The sequence below is a fragment of the Xenopus laevis genome, chromosome 4S (genome assembly GCF_017654675.1).
Source record: "Xenopus laevis strain J_2021 chromosome 4S, Xenopus_laevis_v10.1, whole genome shotgun sequence".
Taxonomy (NCBI): Eukaryota; Metazoa; Chordata; class Amphibia; order Anura; family Pipidae; genus Xenopus; species Xenopus laevis.
Window position 1 is genome coordinate 73688570 of NC_054378.1, and position 20833 is coordinate 73709402.

At 35.8% G+C, this 20833-nt stretch overlaps 1 protein-coding gene across 3 annotated transcripts in view; it reads right to left on the bottom strand.

Moving 5' to 3' along the window:
* Positions 1–3207: 3207 nt before the first annotated feature.
* Positions 3208–20833, bottom strand: part of mknk1.S (MAP kinase interacting serine/threonine kinase 1 S homeolog) — a 33270-nt gene continuing 15644 nt past the window's right edge. For 2 of the 3 annotated variants that reach the window (XM_041591203.1, XM_018259440.2), the window contains 8 exons: positions 19744–19817; positions 17033–17137; positions 15021–15076; positions 14012–14107; positions 12314–12508; positions 9211–9375; positions 6448–6491; positions 3208–4305 (listed from right to left, as the gene is read on the bottom strand). In XM_041591203.1, coding sequence (XP_041447137.1) covers positions 4062–4305; positions 6448–6491; positions 9211–9375; positions 12314–12508; positions 14012–14107; positions 15021–15076; positions 17033–17137; positions 19744–19817 — 979 coding nt within the window. In that variant the 3' untranslated portion in view covers positions 3208–4061. 3 annotated transcript variants of the gene reach the window in all.

The window sequence follows — 20833 nt, forward strand, 5'->3', positions numbered from 1 at the left end:
AGGTTTTTTTTTCGGAGAAAAACTTGATTCAAATTTTTGGGTCACATTTGTGTTTTTCTTAAATAACCTCCCTGTCGAATTGCGAATATATTTGAGTTAAAAAAAGTGAATTCAATATAAATGGGCCTCTAAGTGTGCGGATAACACTTCTCCAGTTTACCGTTTCAGCAGCTGGTTGACTGGATACAATATCCCTTAGAAAGCAGGTAGTGGTTTGAATGGGATATTGGCAGATGAATAGGAGAGGGACTGAATTAAAGAATATGTAATACAAAGTAACAGTAATACAATGATAGCCTCATAGAACAAAGAGGGTGTTTTGCTAATGGAGTCAAGTGCTCCTCATTTGAGAGCTGGAATGAGACAGAAGAGGAAGGCAAATCATTCAGAAACTATAAAATATGAAGACCAGTAGCAAAGTTGCTAAGAGCAAGACATGGTATAACATTCTACCCCTTTAAGCTGTGTGGATTTGTATGGGACAGGGAGTATATAAACAGCAGTTAAGCCTACAGTTCTACTGATTATCACCCTTATAGATGGAGTCCCTTGAAGCAAAAACAGCTATTTCACTCGCTGAAATTACATGACATTTGGTTCTTAACATGGGCCTCATTTTTCTCTGCTTCACATTTTTAAAACAATGGTCAAGTGTTCGCATCAAGCAATCACCACAAGGGGGCTACCATTTTACACCCAATATCTGTGTTTGTCTGTATTATTCAAAGTCAATTTCATATTATGACCAATTTTTTATTGCCGCTGGATAAGCATTAATGAAGTGTTAGACGGGCACCCAGCCAAACTTTGTTCCTTCTGGTGGAACAATTTCATGCCACTTCCAGCAAATTAATTAACCACATTTCTATAATGCCTCCCCATTGTGAGTGAATATCAGCTCGTACCATCTGGAATGTACATTCGTTTTATAGCATTTGATGGAAAGTGATCAATAAATTAAAGGGATTTCTAACCATTGGGAGTTACACTATGTATTAACAATTTGCTCCCTGGAGTGACTAAATGTAAGTGTAAATTTTATATACAGGTACAGTTGTGTTCAGAATAATAGCAGTCACAAACTGTTTTTGGTCAGAAATTATATTTCTACATGGAAAACAATTTTCTAGTAAGTGTAATAGTAATAGAAAACCGTTATCCGGAAACCGGTTATCCAGAAAGCTCAGAATTACGGAAAGCCTGTCATAGACTCCACTTTATCCAAATAATTTTTTTTAAATGATTTCCTTTTTCTCTGTAATAATGAAAGAGTAGCTTGTACTTGATCCAAACTGAGATATAATTAATCCTTATTGGAAGCAAAACCAGCCTGTTAGATTTATTTAAGGTTTACATGTAGACTTTCTAGTAGACTTAAGGTATTAAGATCCAAATTACAGAAAAATTAGTTATCCAGAAAACCCAAGGTCCCGTGCATTCTGGATAACAGGTTCATACCTGTATGACATGACATGCATGCTGCTGATTCTGTGTAATTTAATCATTAAGGCTTGTTCAAAATGATAGCACTTGATCCAAACTAAGATAGAATTGATTCCTATTGGAAGCAAAACCAGCCTATTGGGTTTATTTCATTTTTACATGATTTTCTAGACCTATGGTATGAAACAAAGAGTGGCAAAATGGGTGAACTGTAATTATGTTGTCCTTGTTACTATTAACTGATCCTGGCTATCCTGGAGGTATTGTGTTTTAGTGACCCTGTACCCCATAGTCAATAGTTTGTTATAGATCTCCTTTAATTTTTGGTTTCTTAGAATTTTAATGTGTTAGGAATAAAAGTTACGTATTTTGCATATCTTGTTTTATGATGAGCAAATGGATATTGCAGTGAAACAAGTCATTTTCTTCCTTGTTGCCTTACAAAGCCACAGGAACGTTTGGTGCAGAAATGTTCTAGGAATTTAATGGAAAAAAAAATCAAACATTATGGGGGTTATCAAAATCGGAAAAGTTCTCACTATTTTCTGAAAACTACTCTGACAAAATCAGCACTGACTCTCCCCCCCCCTATTTATCAATACATCTTCAGGAATTTTTCTTGTGCGGAATGATAAAGTCATGATAAAATCAGAATCCTAAGATTTTTTGGGATTTTGTGTCCGAAAGTAACAAGTTTTTTCTAAAATCGCCCAAAAGCTACCATTTTTTTGGGAAACCCAGCAAAACTCAGAAAATCTTCGAACTGCTAATGGGACATCTGCCATTGACGTTTACATGTTCTCGGCAGGCAAGAGTTGGAGTGCTTTTTCATCTGACTTTAATAAATGGGCGGGGGGGGGGAATTCGTTTTTTTTCTCTGAAAAAAATGTATTTTCCCCTTTAAAAGCCCGACTACAAAAATTCAGAGCTTAATAAATCCTATGAGCCAGACTGGATACAAATACCATCTTGGAAAATACCCTTTGCTACAAACAGTAGCACTTCAACTCTTCATGTACAAAACACTTTATCAAGAATAAAATATGACCAATCCCTCCACTAAGCTCATGATAGATTTTAAAAATATAATTATAACAGTCATCCTGCTATGGATCAAGAAAAATCCAGAAGAGTAAATATGTTTCCACTGTTAACTGGCCTTGACGGAGCTCCTCACCCATTGCTTTGCAATATTCTAGAGACGTCAACTTCAGAGTTGGGAAACTACTGATCTAGAATCTTTTAACTTGACTCTTTTGTTTGTCATTCTGCTAAATGTCAACCAGTCCATTACTCACACATTTAACTACTATAAGGTAAAACATAATGTTAATCTGAGTACCCTTTGAATCCCTGCAACATTGCAAGGGAGCCAACAACAGAATAAAAAGTCCTGGTTTTCCTTAAACTCTCGCTCCAATTTTATCAGTACCATTTATGATCATGACATTGCTAAGCCACCATAAAAAATACAAGGGATTATGAGACCAATCAAAGGCTAAAAATAAAAGAAGTAAAAACACAAAAAAAGTGATCAACGCACATTACCTACCTCTTGTCTTATTATTCATAGGCTGCATAGAGAAGTTACACTCCCAACATATGGAATCAGGGAACACGCATTTAATTTTATATTTCAGTAAGAATAAGAATGTCTTAAAAATACATTTAACAAACAACACTTTGCGTTTCATTCCCACTGTTCCATAAAGAACATATTGAGCTCATTAGAATTCAAAATTACTCCACAACAAAAGGTGATTGTAAAACTTAAAAATTAGGTACATTTATTTCTTTGTATTAAATAACATTGACACGCCAACAACATTTCCATGCTCTTCCGGAGTAAACACAAAGTTGTCAATAAGATTAATCAACAACTTGTCACATTGCTACAGTTAATGTGACAAGGCAGTTACATAATCATTTACAGTTCTAGCTTTATACAAAACTTATTGTGCATTCCCCATATAAAAATAATAAGGTTATCAAATTGGTAAAAATATAGCAGTACTTCTTTATGTTTTCAACATTTTGATATGAAACAAAAATATATAACGCTATAGTATTAAAGTACACACAGAAATTAAATAGAAAATACATGTAAAAATACATATTTTGTAAGACACACACAAAAAAAAAAAAAGACAATTTTTAAAATTAACAAATGAGGCAGTTATGTTAAGTACACGGCTGTTTTGTATATTAATAAATAGCCAGTGAATATTATTATTAAATATTCTGTTATTGTTCGTACTTTTCTTTTTGGAATCTGTTCTGTTCTGGGAATGCTCAGAGCTCCATATAAAACATAATAAAATGAAATTGTAAAACTAAATCTTTTCACATGAAACAGAGAAACACACAAACAGAGTTAAATGTCACAGTTATTTAACCAGATTTTGTAATAACCTCTTTCACTTCCAGAGAGGATTTCACATTTATTGCAGCTAAATTTGCACCTGAGATTAAAAAAAAAAAGGAAGCACTATTTCAGCAAAACAAATAAAATTCACTTGCTTAAAGTGCTCTTTAAAATCAGAATACATTTTAAAGTGACAGTACAGATCACAAAAACTAATTTCCTACTCCAAACAGGAAAAGGTGGCAAAACAATGTTAGGGCGTCCCTTGGCTTGCTGTCACAGTACTATGAGTAGGATGGGAGCCACCTTTACGTGCATGGGCCTGGGCTCGACGCTTTGCAAGTCGAGATTTTGATGGTGGAGAGAGCCTCATGGAGCAGACTGCATGGATGAAGCTTTCATCCTCCTCATTCAGATCATTGTCATGCTGTGAGAGCTGGCGGTTAAAGGCAATTGCTTCTGCTGCAAAGATAGTCAGGTCCTTTGTGCTGCTGTTTCTATCATAACAAAATGATGGACAAAAGCTTTAATACATTGCATTAGTATTAATTATTAGTATTACTAACTTAAATGCAGTTTATTGCCTGGATTATACAATTTACTTAACAGAATCAAACTATTGAGGAAACCATACTTTAATAGGTCAGGAATAAAAAACTATATAATGAAATTACCATTCAAGTTTTTGAAGTTGCACAGGGTTGTCAGATCTATATGGTAACATTTTACACCTTGCATAATCAAGGAACCGCTTCAGTTTCTGCAGTCTATTTTGAAAGACAACTTTAAAGTAAAGTAGAGTCCTGCACAGGTCCATTTTTTGGAACCCATACCAGACCAGTACCCGCAACCCGCATTCTTACCAGCTTGGACCCGCTACCCTACCTAACCCACAAGTACATTATCCGAAAGCCGGACCATCAAGAATCAGGAAGTGCTGTCATTGTAAACCGGAAGTAACATCATCGAAAGTAGACGTGATCAGAAAAAAAGGCGTAAAACAGGAAGTGCTGTCATCGTAAACAGGAAGTGACATCAGAAGTAGCCGTGATCAGAAAAAAGTAGTAAATATCACTATTGAGAAGACCCACGGCCAGACCGGCGACCCACAGAACCGCCGACCCGTGTCTATACCCGCAACCGGAACTTCTACCTGCAACCCGCAGGGTACCTCAGGTTTTTGCCGGTAACCCGCGGGTACCCGACCCGCTGCAGGACTCTACTTTAAAGAAAAAGGAGGGGAGGGAAATTGTCAAATTCCCAAAACAAATCCTTCAACCACATTTACCTTGCTTGCTAGCTATGCTGAACTCCTAGAAATTACTCTCCTACATTTCAATGTAAAGCATTAAAAAAATATCTGTGCAAAATGAAGGACACATCTAGAAAATCCAGCTAGAAGTGCTGCGTTGATTAGAAGTATCATTTATCAGAAGGGCTCAATTTTTCAAATTATCTTGCAGCCTCAACCTTTGATAGCTGATGTTAACAGATAAGTTTCATCAATCAATTTTGCTCATATGTGCTCAATTTGAGGGGGGGGTGCTAGTAGTCCGAGAAACACAAGACAGCAGTTCTTTTAAATCAGTGAAATACTGCACACGCATATCAACTTGATGTTAACTTATGAGATGAGAAATACAGCAGTACTATGAGGAAAGAGCTATATCTACAAAATGCTTCCATTACACTGAGCATTTGGATGTCCTCCTGCTATGACCCTGCACACCATGCGTGGAGTAGGCAGATTGACACAAGAGTAAGATAAAGGAGAAACTCCTATGAGCAATTGTCATGAATGTACTTGGATGGATATTCTGGATAACTCATATATAGCTCTCATGAAATTACTTGTTGGTCTAAGGGCTAAACTACATGGGAGATTTTGATCAGATTTTGTGGGTCAGATTTTATCTGATGCACAAAACCTTGTCGTGCAACAGCACAAAATATTGTAGGATACTAAAAAAACGGATCCCCAAAGCTTTAATGTTAAATCAGATCAGATAAAGTCAGATGGTGTGGTTTCTTCATGCATCTACAGTTGACAGCCAATGTATTTCAAAGAGAAGAAAACCATTTGATTTTATCTTGTCAAAAGAAGAAGCAGCATTCGCATCCGACAGGCATGTCACGTAAGATTGCAAATCTTCCATGTAGTTCACACATCCGATATTTGTATCATTCCCATTTTACTGTGGCCCAAACAACATCATCAGATTCTGCAAGCAGCCATTTGCATGCAGTTTGGTAGGATGTTAGAAGGGACATATTTGAAATCTGCCTGCTGACCTATGCCCTCTCCTCACAGAAAAAAGAAGGAAAAAGAGCACATCTGCACATATCTAATGTGACATTAACAGAAATGCAGCTCATTTAAGGGCAGGGACACACAGATTCGGGGAGATTAGTCGCCTGGCGACAAATCTCCTCTTCCTCACTAAGAAATTTCAAAGTGCCACCCCGCCAGAGATTTACATTCTAGCCGGCGGCAAGGCAGGGGAGGTAGTTCAGGGAGATTAGTTGACCCAAATAAGAGGTGATTTGTCATGGGCAACTAATCTCCCCAAATCGCAACGTGTGTCTCTGCCCTAAATCATCTCAGTTAGACTTTGTTAAACATTATAAATAAATAGTACCTCTGAAGCACCAGTGGGGTGGGCAGTCCTCGCTCTGGAGCATCCTTGAGAAAAAAAAATTATAAAAATAAATGTTCAAGTGTGTTTCTTGCCGGCACTACAGACATTGGTAAAAGTATAGGTACAAAATGTCAAAACTTTTCACCGCTAGAACTTTTATAATTCCTGTATATCGATAAGAGGTGCTCAATGTTAGCTCTGCTGCAAAAAAGAGCTTTCATCCAGTATTCACAAATATAGAAACAAAAGGCACACTCACTCCAATGCTTCTGATTCAAACTGTTTTCATTTTTATTTTGGTAAGATCCCAGGAAAACGTTTCGGGGTCAAGCCCCCGTAGCACTTGATGAAGCGGCTTTACCCCGAAACGTTTGCTGGGATCTCACCAAAATAAAAACAGTTTGAATCAGAAGCATTGGAGTGAGTGTGCCTTTTGTTTCTATTTTTGTGAATATTGGTAAAAGTATGCAGAGTTGTATTCAGAATAATAGTAGTCTGACATCACTAACCTTATCAATCACTGTCTTTGGTACAAATTATAGTTCTACATGGCAAATAATTTACTAGTAGGTATAGTAGAGTAATAGAAAACCAACAGACCCAACAGTCATGACATGCATGCTGCTGATTCTGTGTCAGTGAATCATTAATTGAGGCCTGTTCAAAATAATAGCAGTGTTCAAATTACTAATAACTTGTTCCAAATAATAACAGTCTGGAGTTCAATTAGTGAGGTCATTTATTCTGTTAAAAAACAGGTGTCAATTATTTAAGGAAGGAATGCAGTAAATGTACATGCTGGTTATCATTTCTCTCTGAAAAATGTAAAGTAAAATGGGTTGTTCCAGACATTGTTCAGAATAACAGCATACTTTGATTAAAAAGTCGATTGGAGGGGGAAAACATATAAAGAATTGCAGAATATGATAGACTGATCATCTAAAATTATGATCAGCTCCAGGAAGATCAAAGAAGGACTAAAGTTTCCTGCGAGTAAGGTTACAATTAGATGCCTATGTGAAGCCAAGCTATCGGCAAGAAGCCCCCGCAAAGTCTCATTGTTGGAAAAAATAAAGACATGCTGAAGAGCTTACAATTTGCCAAAGAACACATTGACGGGCATAAAGAGAAATGGCACAACATTTTGTGGACTGATGAAAGCAAGATTGACCAACTGTCTTGCGGCCCCTAGACCCAAAAAAACAGACAACACCCAAAAACTGAATTCAAGCCACTGTACACTGTGAAGTATGGTGGCGAAAACATCATTATATGGGGATGTTTCTCATACTATAGTGTTGGGCCTATTTATCTCATACCAGGGCTCATGGGTCCGTTTCAATACATTAAGATACTTCAAAGAGGTAATGTTGCCTTTTTTTAAAGAGGAATTGCCCTTGAAATGTGTGTTTCAACAAGACAACGACCCCAAACACACCAGTAAACGAGCAACATGTTGGTTCCAGATAAACAAGATTGACGTCATGGTGTGACCAGCCCAACCCCTGGAACTTAATCCAATAGAAAACTTGTGGGTGACATCAAAAATGCGGGTTCTGAGAAATGCAGATCTGTGGAATGTAACAGGTGCCAGAAGTTGGTCAACTCCATGCAACACAGATGTGCAACAGTTCTCAGAAACAGTGCTTAGACAACTAAATATTAGTTCAGTGATTCAAAGGAAAAATCTTGAGTTTGTAAAGAATAATGCCAACACTACTATTTTTTGAACAGTCTAATATTCCCTTTTCTGCACTTTCTGTAAAGGAATACCGTATATACTCAAGTACAAGCCGAGTTTTTCAGCACCCAAAATGTTCTGAAAAAGTATACATCGGCTTATACTCGAGTCAGCAAGATCCAGGGAAGGCGCAACGCAAAACAAAAAAAAGCATGACTGACTGATGGCATTACTGTATATTAAAAACTGTTGAGAAACATACTGTAGAGGGGACAAAACTTCAGTGCTTTTGTTTGGGATGTTGTTTCCACTCTGAGAATGTTGTGTGTTTTGTTTTGCTACTGAACTGTAATCCTATATATGTGTATATAACCGATCCCCTTGCTGCATCACATGATGCTGTGTGTTGTTTGGGGGTGGGAGCGCTGTAGCCGCTCTGCGCTTTATTGCTGTTGGTTGAAGTGTGCACCCAGTCTTACGAATTAGGGGTCCGGGTTTATAGGCGAGGGGGGCACACTCGGCAGCTCTGGAAAACCTGCTTTGTTAAAAACTACTTCAGCTCAGTACAGTGGCATCGGCAACAGATGTGTCCGAGCACTGCTAGAAAGGCAACATTCTCAGGTGTTTTCCTCTGTATAATTGTCTTATTTGTCATGAAGCTTATTCACTACTGGTCAGCCTTTATCTCCCCTCAGTTTTCTATTAGGGCAAGATAATATGCCATGTAATTGGCCATGTCCTAAAATGCATTTCTCACCCCTAGGCTTATACTTGAGTCAAATAAATTTAGGTACCTCGGCTTATACTCGAGTATATACGGTAACACAATTTGATAAATTTTTCTTCCTGTTTTGATTTGGAATAGAATGTGCAGTATTCCCAATGGATTTGCATATACAGTATAGAAATAAAAAATAAGGATTTTGAGCTTTATTACTTTTATTCACATTGCTATTATTCTGAACACAACTGTAAAAAGGAACTAAATTTAGAAAATCCATTAGTACATATCTATATGTATACACTGGACAGATTTTTTTTTTTTTTATTATTATTTTTTTAACACTGATCACAATGCTCACCCCTTGCAACCATGGATGCTGCAGAACCTGAAAAGCGCTCAGTCGCTCTTTAGCATCACGAACAAGAAGCTTGGAGATCAAATCTTTTGCTGAGATAGAGATATGGGACCAGTCCTTTTCTGGAAATTCATACTTGCCCTCTTGGATACTTTCAAACAGCTTGTTCTATAAGATACAACAACATTCAAAAACAGACAAAAATAAAGTTATACTTTGGGGCAGATTTATCAAGGGTCGAAGTGAAAATTAGAATTTCAAATTTAAAAATGTGAATTTTCGAGTTTATTTTAGTGCAGTTTGACTAGGGAATAGTTAAAATTCAATTCGATTTTTTAAAAAAATTTGAATTTTGAAATTAATCATGTACTGGCCCTTTAAGAATTCGAATTAGACTATTTGGCACTTTAAACCTGCTTACCTGCTTTTTTAGCCTATGGGGGACATCCAGGAATCAATTTGGAGTTGTTTGGTGGCATCCTGAATATCGAGTTTTTTTCTAATTCGATTTGGGTTTGCGGGTCGCTTCCAATCATCCGAATTTAAAAAAATTTGATTTTTTTTTTTTTAAATAAATTTCGATTGGTCATTTTTAATTCGAAAATCGAGTTTATGGGAGTTTTTATAAACTCCCATAAACTCTAAATTCAACCCTTGATAAATCTGCCCCTAAGATTTAAAAATGCAATATACCTATACAGTGTACTAATCTTTTTCTGCATTTATGGATGCGAGTACCAAACCGCTTAACTTATTTTTTCAGTATTTCCAAAGACAGTGATTTGATACAGTATAACACAGAAGGTTACTGACTAAATTAAGGAATACTGGGGCAAAACAGAACACTAAGGGGCAGATTCATTAAGGGTCGAATTTCGAAGTTAAAAATACTTCGAAATTCGACCCTCGAATTGAAATCCTTCGACTTCGAATATCGAAGTCGAAGGATTTAGCGCTAATCCTTCGATCGATCGAAGGATTTTTCGGTCGATCGAACGATTCGAAGGATTTTAATCCAACGATCGAAGGAAAATCCTTCGATCAAAAAAAGGTTAGCAAACCTATGGGGACCTTCCCCATAGGCTAACATTGACTTCGGTAGGTTTTACCTGCCGAAGTAGGGGGTCGAAGTTTTTTTTAAAGGGAAAGTACTTCGACTATCGAATGGTCGAATAGTCGAACGATTTTTACTTCGATTCGTTCGATTTCGTTCGAATTCGAACGAATTTAACCAATTCGATGGTCGAAGTACCAAAAAAATACTTCGAAATTCGAAGTATTTTTCATTCGAATCCTTCACTCGAGCTTAGTGAATCTGCCCCTTATACTTGGATAGAGAACTGGCTGAAGGATAGAATACAAAGAGTGGTGATTAACGGAACATCTTCTTATTAGTAGAGTACCGCAGGGTTCTGTCTTTGGTCTTTTGCTTTTTAATTTGTTCATAAATGACATTGACATGGAGTGCTGCCTCTATTTTGGTTGATATTAAATTCTAAAAAGTTCATTGCAAGATATTGCAAACATTCACTAGAAAACCTTCTCTAGATCATTAGAAGCAAGAGAAGCAAATAATTTGGGGTAACCTATGAAAACTGCAGAAATTGGTTTATACTTACTGGAAAACAAACAAAAGATAAAAGCATGAAGAGAAAATATTGATCTCTTTTAGACTGTATTTCCCACATGCAGATCTTGTAATTACACTAACTAATTACTACTATAACGTTAAATGGTAACACATAGAAATTTATATAAAATATATGTGGTTTCTGTTCTGAACTGTTCAGTGTACAAATAAAACTGAGTAAGGAGATAGGATGTGCAAAATAAAAAATGATTTCAATATAGTTAGTTAGCCAAAAATGTCATGTACAAAGGCTGAAGTGAACGAATGTCTAACATAATTGCCAGAACACTACTTTTTGCTTTGCAATTCTCTAACCTGCTGGCCAGTCAGCGACTAGAAGGGGGGTACTAGGGACTAGGGTTGTCAACTGCCCAGGTTTGGAAATACCTGCCTGTTCCCTGCTTCCTGAGCAATTTGAGCAATCACAGGCCGCCGCATTACTGGCCTGCCCCTTCGCGTCACTGGCCCGGCCCTTTGGGTCACTTGCCCTCCCCTTCGTGTCACTGGCCCGCCCCTTCTCATCAGCCCTGCTTCTGACATCATTGGTAGCGCCCCTGCCCGGATTCCAAAGGAAGAAAAGGTGGCAACCCAACAACTGTGTTGCTTTTGATTCTGAGCATGCAGGTCAGGTAATTAAGCCTATGTCAAACAGGATGAATTCCTGACATTTTCATCACTCTGATTTTGAAACACAAAATTACATTTCCAACAATAAAAAAAGGTTAATGTGTACTTTCAGGCCCATTTAGCTTTAATGAGGAAATTTAAGTGGTTATTTTCCGAAGATCTTGAAATCTAGCATGTTTGTGAATATTTACTATTTAAGGCTAATGGGGTATTCTCCGTGGTTTTCAAATGGAGGGGAAATTACCACACACAGCAACAGACTAGGTAGGGCTCTGTTTAGACAAAGAAAAGATTGCAGAATACAGCAGAGCTGATTGCAAACATACTGCAATAAACATCTAGACATCTAGACACATCAAAGAAAGCATCCACAAGACAGAAATCCTTTGTCCGATCAAATGAATAATTTTAATTTCTGGTTTTACTAGTCCTTTAAGGTAAGACAGGACTGACGATTAAAGCTTTATGTACGGTAGTTCCCCTTTATAGAGTATGTTTAATTTTGTTGCTGGCTGAAAAAGCTTTTTGTTGCTTGCAGTTCTCAGAAAAATATGCATTACACAGCATGCACTGCTTCCCTCTCAGTATGTACCAGCACATTCAGATCACAATGTGTGGAAGTGATTTTCTCTGGTACATTTACAACACTGCTAGGCACTCTGCTGTAAATGATATAGAGAAATCTCTGCTAACATAGTCAGTGTTCCAAATACTTATAGCAAGGTATATTGCTGTCATTTTTTTGAAAGTGGCAGCTAGATGGGAAGAAAGTTCTGCACAGCATGTACAACAATAATAGACATTGTAAAAATTAGCCAGACACATTACATTTAATTAAAAGTATAATACCTGGCACACTCTGCACACTTCCCCTCGGTCCCAGCCACAGTCTGTCCCACAGTTGCCCACAAAAGGAGGATACCCGCTCAGCATTATGTATAAAATCACTCCCAGACTCCACAAATCACAGCGCTTGTCATAAAAAGTAGCTTCCTCAGTGAAAACTTCCACCACTTCTGGAGCCATGTACTCTGCTGATCCACACTGTAAACGAGAATCATATGGAAAGGACCTTAAAGGGGTTGTTCACCTTTAAATTAACTTTTAGTATGATGTAGTGAGTCATATTCGAGACAATCTGCAATTGTTTTCATTTTTTATTATTTGTGGTTTTCTAGTTATTTTTATTCAGCAGCTCTTCAGTTTGCAATTTCAATAAGCTAGTTGCTAGGGTCCTGATTTGAAAAAGAGACTGGAATATAATAGATGGCAGCCCAGATGGAAAGAGGAGTAATAAAAATTAGCAACAACAATAAGTGTCTAGCCTTACAGAGTATTGTTTTTTTAGAAGGGGTCAGTGACCCCCATGTGGAAGAAAAAAAAAAAGTCAGAATTGAAAAACTGCTTAGAATGAGCCATTCTATAACATATGTAAAGTTAGCTTAAAGGTGAACCACCCCTTAAAGGAAAACTATACCCCACAAAATCATTACTTAAGCAACAGTTTATATCAAATGAAGTGGCATATTAAAGAATCTTAAGTAAAAATTGCCCTTTTACATCTCTTGCCTTGAACCACCATTTTGTGATGGTCTCTGTGCTGCCTCAGAGATCACCTGACCACAAATATGACAACTCTTACTGTAAAAGAAAGAAAAGTGGAAGCAAAAGAGAACTCTTAATTGGCTGATGTGACCCAACATGTTTCTTGAATCCTAGGATTCCAGGGGGCGGCCCTTATTTTTGAAAATGGCAGTTTTCTATTTATGATTACCCAATAGCACATACTACTAAAAATGTTTATTATTATGCAAATGGTTTATTTACATGAAGCAGGGTTTTACATATGAGCTGTTTTATCTGCAATATATTTTTATAGAGACCTACATTATTTGGGGGGGGGGGTGGTATAGTTTTCCTTTAAGAACAGCCTGCCAATTGATTTCACATTGCTTCACTGTAAACATTCATAGCAACTGTTCACCTTTGATCAATATAAATATCTGATTTGTTGTAAAGTTTACAACACAAAAGCATATTTGGTGTTTTGAATATTAGAGTGTTTTTAAAGTAACTGGGAGAGTCAAAATGCTTCAACTGCTTCACATTCATAATAATAGGATACTAATAGGATGCCCTTTGGTCCTGTCCTTTAGGAATTGCTAGCTTCTTAGTTTTAAAAAAAATGGGAAAAGATGGAAAAAGGAAACACAGAGGTAAAATGCACATGTGGCTCCTCAGTCCATTAAGATGTGGAAGCATTAAGGTTGGAGCTCTATCTTGGTGTGATAATAGGAACACTGTATTTCTACAAACACACAGTAGCTTCAAGCTTTTCCTGATAGAGGTATAATTTAGCTTGAAGACAAATAGCCTGCAGCACCAGCTCATTTGGCAAAAATGCTATAACTTGTAATTAATGGTGTTAACAGTTATATGATGAGTGATGAAAGTTATTAATTTAAACGCAAAATACCTACCCCATTTAGTTTGTTACACAAATACACTATTACACAATTTCTCTATCAAAAGACATGAGAAACCTACCGGTGTTGTTAACTCAGGAGTAGTTATAGTGGTACATGCACTGTTTAGTTTTACACCGCTTCCAAGATCAAAGTCACAGATTTTCACAGGCGACACCTGAAGACAGAATGATAATATTGGAAATTGTGAACACTGTTTTGTCTTTAGGACATGGGGACACATTATATATCCAATGCTTCTCTATGTCTGTGGTTTATAATCGTAGCGAAGCATTGGATATGCAACATGTGCCCTTGCATTTACTAGCTAAGAAAGTTGCAGGACAGAGGATTAAAAAAAAAAAAAAAAAAAAAAAGAGAAAAATAATGCAGCAATCAATAAACAGGACTAAATTTACCTTGTCTTTGTTTTATAATAAAGTACAAGCCCGAATCCGAAAAATCTTCTGACTTTATCACATAAACAAGAAAGTAAGGCAATTTTTTAACCGCATTCTGTGTTTGCAGTTCAATTTAACCCTTCCCAGCCCTAATTTGAATATGCAAATTCGGATTTAAATTAGGTTCAGTATTTGGAAAAAAATCTTCACAAAGGATTCAGGTAAATCCCAAAATAGTGGATTCGGTGCATACCTGACAATTAGTATCAGAATTTCATCAGCCCTGTAGCATCAGCTTATATGACCGAAAAACCTAATTTTCTGCTTAATAATTTGCAATGAACCTAAGCTTAACTTCTCAACAAATACCTAGAGAACACTGAGCATGTGCATGTCATTGAACAGGTCACTATGACGGAAAGCCTGGATCATTTCTACTATAGAGCTGTTGAATTTCTAGGCTATTCAGTATATAAAATGTGGCATTTCTAGCCATACTCATTTTTTAGGGTTTAGTTCTCTTTTAAATTTCTTTTCATAAGTGAGCCATTTGGCCACACAAAATAGAAGGACCATTGCCCAATGTATTTCTAGATCAATATTATTCTTTATTTTACATTTCAGTCCCAAGAATTACATAGAAACCCTACATAAAAAAGGAAACAATGAAAATCTAAATAAAATACTTACCTTATCTTTAAATTCACACAATATGTTTTCTGGTTTTAAGTCACGATGAGCAATACCTAACAAAAAGAAGACAGAGAGCTAACAAAATTTACTAGAGAACACTCAGAAAAAGGCTCTTTGCTGAGATTATTAAGCACTTTACCTTTTCACCATGCCTCTTCTTAGAAATCATATAATGCACATTTAATCAATAAGCTATAAGAGCAACTTTCGAACAAAAAAAAAAATCAATCTACAAACTGCATATTAGTCAAAAGGTTTACATAGGGGCTTACAAAATGACTATGGAAAACCATGCAAGGCCCAGGAACACCATAACGGGTTTTTTTTTTACATTTAGCACCTATAAGCTATTTCTTGACATTATGGCCTGTTACATATGAAAGAGGCTTTCATTCTGTTCTGTAATAAATTATACCTGCTCAACCACAAATTCTCTCTTTTAATTGGATGCATGCACATTAATGAATTAAAGCTATGTATGGGTATAAAATGAAGCTTCTGAAGACTGTTTTTCTCACAGTTCTGCAGAAGTCATATTTACTATTATATACCTGTAGGGGTAGACTGAACCCAGGATTCAGTTTGGGGTTTGACAGTATCCAGAATACATGGGGTCATCAAGTGTTCAGTTGAACATAATATAAACCCTTAAAAGTCAAGTAACTTTGAAAGTCTGGAATACAGAACAGGGCACATTTCTGTTTATAACGAATGATTTATTTTTTCTACAATTGAAATATGCAAATTAGGTTTTATATTTGGTTTGAGATTCAGATAAATCTCAAGTAGATCCTTCAGTATTTTGGTGTTTATGCAGCAATATTGTATTCAAAATATAAGTCAGGGAGAAGCTAGAGTACTGGTGCTGTTCTAAGTGACAACTGAACTTAGAACTTCTATATAAGCTTATAGCTTATATAAGCTCTGTTCTTAAAAGAACATGGTCGGGTGTAAATGCATTATACTTTTTTTTATGTTTTATTATAAAGGTATGGGATCTGTTAGCCACAATAAACTGGACCTGGGTTTTTCCAGATAAAGGATCTTTCCATTATTTCCTACTAAGTAAGTCTACTCAAAAAACATTTTAACATTGAATAAACCAAATAAATTGTTTTGCATCCAATAAATATTGATTATATCATGATTGAGATAAATCCATTTTTAAAAATGTTAATAAGGAGTTTATGGGAAATGGCCTTCCCCAATTGTGAGCTTTCAGGAAAACAAGTTTACGGATAATGGATCCCATACCTGTAGTATTAAAATTAGATTTTCTTGTCAAAGCAAAAGTGCTTGCTCTTCAATAAATATACAGATGAAGAAGGCTCCATTAGTCATTAAAGGGGCAGCTCACCTAATGACACTAACTAATAAAACTAAAGGCTTATGGTTTGAAGTTAAGAAATGTATCAAATTAAAACAATTTACAAATCATAAAACCCCCACTGAGCTGTTCCAGGAAGACTTGACAAGAAAAAAAAAAAAAACACTTTAAATATAATATTATAAGATGGTAAAAATAAAAGAAATAATTATTTCTGATGAGGAAGTGAGAAAATGTTTAGAAAGTCAACTAACTGTTCAAGCTAATGTTTAAATAAACATTAATAGAACTTTAAAGAGAATATAATGTTTTGTATGTTAAGCAGTTCCACTTAAGTAAGAGAAATGCATATTGTACAGACTCAACCGTTAGGATTCATGTACCGGTATTCTATTTTTCCTTCATTGACTTTATTTTTAAGCTAAGAATCCAATGTAACTGCTTACACTGCATGGCATGCCTAAGAAAAGCTTTACTAAGCAAGAAGATGCAGTAGGTGTATCAACACCTCAGTACAATATGCTGAGAAACTGCTGATTTTAAGACAGCAGGAAACTGGAACAGTGTAGAAGTTATAATAAAAGGCTGTCAATCTGTCATGTTTATTATCACATCCCTTCCTAAGTTAAATACAACACTCCCAGGTTGTAAAATAGAAGCCATGCTTCTTATTTTTCCTTACCTTTTGTATGAAGGAAATCAAGGGCAGATGCAATATCCTTAACCACTTTACTGGCCTCTCTTTCATTAAAGTGTTTCCTCTTTTGAATATGGGAAAGTATTGATCCTGGAAAGGAGAATATATTCATATAACTTTTTGCATATTTTAACAAATAATTTAATGCCCAAATACAAAGTTTGGGCAATTGACATATACAATAGGTGACAATCACATTTATTAGTACTAAAAATTAAAATTGCCAGATTTTTAGGAGTTGGAGAACTCCTGGGTTGAATACAGCAATGATCAAGATGCAGCTGGTGGAACTTACATCTACTAAACTGTAGAAATAAATCATACATGTAAAAGCATCTTTAAGAGATTCTAATTGGATACCGAAAGTTTGTGGAAAGCCTATACTTTTTCCTTCAAATTATTCCAAAACTATAGAGAATTACAAAAAATACAGGTATAGAGCTCTTATCCAGAATGTTTGGGACCTAGAGTTTTCCTCATAAGTAAGCTTTCGGTAATATGGATCACTATATACTTAAAAAAATATAATGTAAACACAAATAGGATTATTTTGCCTCCATTTAGTATCAAGTATATCTTAAGGGCGGATTTATGAGTTTGAGGGAAAAAAAAGTGATAAAACTTGCGCAACTTTTTTTCTACAATGCTAGCTCATTTAAGAAAAAAGTGACAAAATATTCCTGTGTTTTTTTTTCGCAGAAAAATTTAGAATGCCAGTGAGAATCTGATTGTCCCATTTATTTTAAATGAGGCTGAAAATCTCGACTGTTTTAATAAACTGGGGAAATAAAGTTGTTAGAGAACATTCCCATTGACTTCTATACAACCTCGCCAGCTTTTATTTGACGAGATTTAAATTCCAACTATTTAAGGTTTTCATGCATTTTTCTCGCATCCGTGTGTTTTCTTGAATTGAGAAAAAAAAACAACTAGATTTTTGATAAATCAGCCCTTCAGTTAAGATCAAGTACAGAGAAGTGGTTTATTTTAAAGAGAAATCCTTTTGAAAAATTAGATTTGATTAAAATGGGAGTTGGCCTTCCCTTAATTCAGAGCTTTCTGGACAACTGGTTTCAGGTTAATGGATCCTACACTTGTACATATATATGAACATATATTTATAATATAAAGCACTAAATCTAAAATTGTTTTTAACAGCCACCCACAGCACTAATCAGCATCATATTGTAGTACTCAAATGGGCAGTTCACTTTAAAATTAACTTATCCAAACACAGACAAATTTGTAATTAGTCTTTATTTCATGATATTGTAACATTCACTGCAGTAAGTTGAGAAAAGGCACAGATCTTTAAATGCTTGCATGCCATTCCATTACAGCTCCAAATAAACCGATCGGCTGCAGTGGTTGTTGCACAGTTGTCTGCATCTAAATTATAACCCATGAACACAAGGGTTCTTCTTGAAGTTATGATGCAAAGCAACAACTACGGGATTGACTGGTTTTAAACCTTAGTACTGACAAGACTAATGGGCTTGGCCACATAATGTGTGACATTCAGAGGCTATACAGTAACTATAATAGTGTTTGAAAGGAGACATATAAGGGAATAGCCCCTAATATTGTAAGCAATAATTAATAATATATGGGGTGGTTTTACTATGTGTTAAAAATTAATATTCTCTTCAAAATGGCCCCTTTATTGGAGTTCCCTATAGATATATATAGATATGCTACAGTCCTTGTTTCTGTTTCAAATATGGGGTGGGGGTGTCCTAGCAGTCACACAAGCAAAGAAAGGATTCAGTTCCCTATCAGGTCAGGCTAGCTGCTGATTGGTTCCTATTGTACAGCCACTGGCTCCCCTGCACATCCAGAGAATTCTGCCAGCAGGAAGTGGAACAAGTAATATTTGTGGCTGAAATTTTCAATTTATCAACCCCAAACGCTACTTTTTCTTTTAAGCACATTCCTTCTATATTTAAAACATTGACATATTCTTAATTAAAGGAGATGTGTAAAAATCATCAGGCAGAGTTGCAGAGCAAAGCAATTGATAAAATGTTAAAAAAAAAAATTACCAGTTTTTAAATAACACAATTTTTAAATAACATTTGAGCCCTCAGGCAACAGGAGGAAAAGCAGTTGGTTTCTCAGCAGTACCATTTTGGATATAGATATAGATATAGAGAGAGCGAGAGAGCGAGAGAGCGAGAGAGAGCGAGAGAGAGCGAGAGAGAGCGAGATAGATAGATAGATAGATAGATAGATAGATAGATAGATAGATAGATAGATAGATAGATAGATAGATAGATGTGGGGCATTTGAGACTCCTGCTAATCTTAAGGCCCATTCAACTTACTTACATTCTAAAGATGTTCTTTATATTATTTAAATGTTTGTATAAAAGCACAAAAGAGAAATATTTTCTTCTTTTTCCTTAAAATAATAAGAAACTTTAACTTAAAGAAAAAAATGTTTAAAAGCCTTTAGGGCTGTATTTGCCAAACTAGCTAAAGATAGAAAATGCTTCCATTACTCATGGACTTGAAATGGTTTGTTATAGCTCCAATATCTGCTTCCAAACATTACACAATCAGGCACCGTCTGCTGTCCTTCAGCTATTTCCTGCTTCATTAAGGCCACGGTACATTCACCTGCCAATATTCGTTTAAAACAGTTTTAAATGTGCTGCTCAAGGTGATGAATAAGAAGAAAACAAGTCAGCACTGTACCTCCTAGTAGCTTTTCAAAGACTAGATAAAAGCGAGCATCATCTTCACAGAATTCTATTAACTCCAAAATGTTCCTGAAGGGGAAAATAAAAGTCAGAAAGCAGTACACAACCTTGATTTCCGCAACTCTAAGCAGTGCACTTCACATATGTCTTAGGGCTACTGCATGTGTTTGTGATGTGAAACTACCTTCACTAATTACAGCTGAGATAGCAAGCGTGAAACCAAAATAGTGCTGCTACTGCTTTATAAGTAAAAACAAAAGGAGAATATGGATTATTTTATCTATTGCTCATAAAGTAAAAAAAAAGGTGAATACTGCCCCTTTAATTTACAAATAATATTTAACTGAATTACTGTGCTGTTTGAGCATAATGCATTTCTACTTTAACCACTGCAGTTGTTCTGTGTGGGAAAATGTGTAATATGTAACATGGCATCATTTGCCTCATGTCTCTTGGAGTTAAATGAAACTATGGTTTTAATGTAAATAAATAACAAAATGCTTATAAATAATGCAGAAATCAGGCTCATTGCAACACCCTTCACTGGTTGAATTAGTCAATGTTGTTTTGTAGGACACTCATATATTCAGCAAATAAAACGTGTAGCATCATCACAGGGGACCCTTTGTATTTCCCCAAAACTGTGCAGGGCTTACAATCTTTAAATTCAACCCTATGTCAATTCCTGACTATGGTTAACACAGAAACAATAGAGCTTTTTTTTAAAAAATTTAAGAATGGCTTATAATGGCTTATAACTGCTGCTTTGGCCTTGAAATCTATTGGGACGAGTACTTTCCTACACCACTATTATGGTTACATAAAATAAGCACTTGGACTACTGATTGATAGCTGAAATCTCATTTTAAATATAATCGAAACATATATAGTTTACTGTTTTGAGGATTCTATTCCAAAAAATATCATTTAAGGTAATCCTATTTGTTATTGGGGTATCAGAATCCAACATAATATCCATTATCTGTACTTAATGCCATGGCACTGTTCTTCAAATTGGTTGGCAGCTGACCTTTTTCAAGGAGAACTAAACCCTGAAAATTAATATGGTTAAAAATGCCATACTT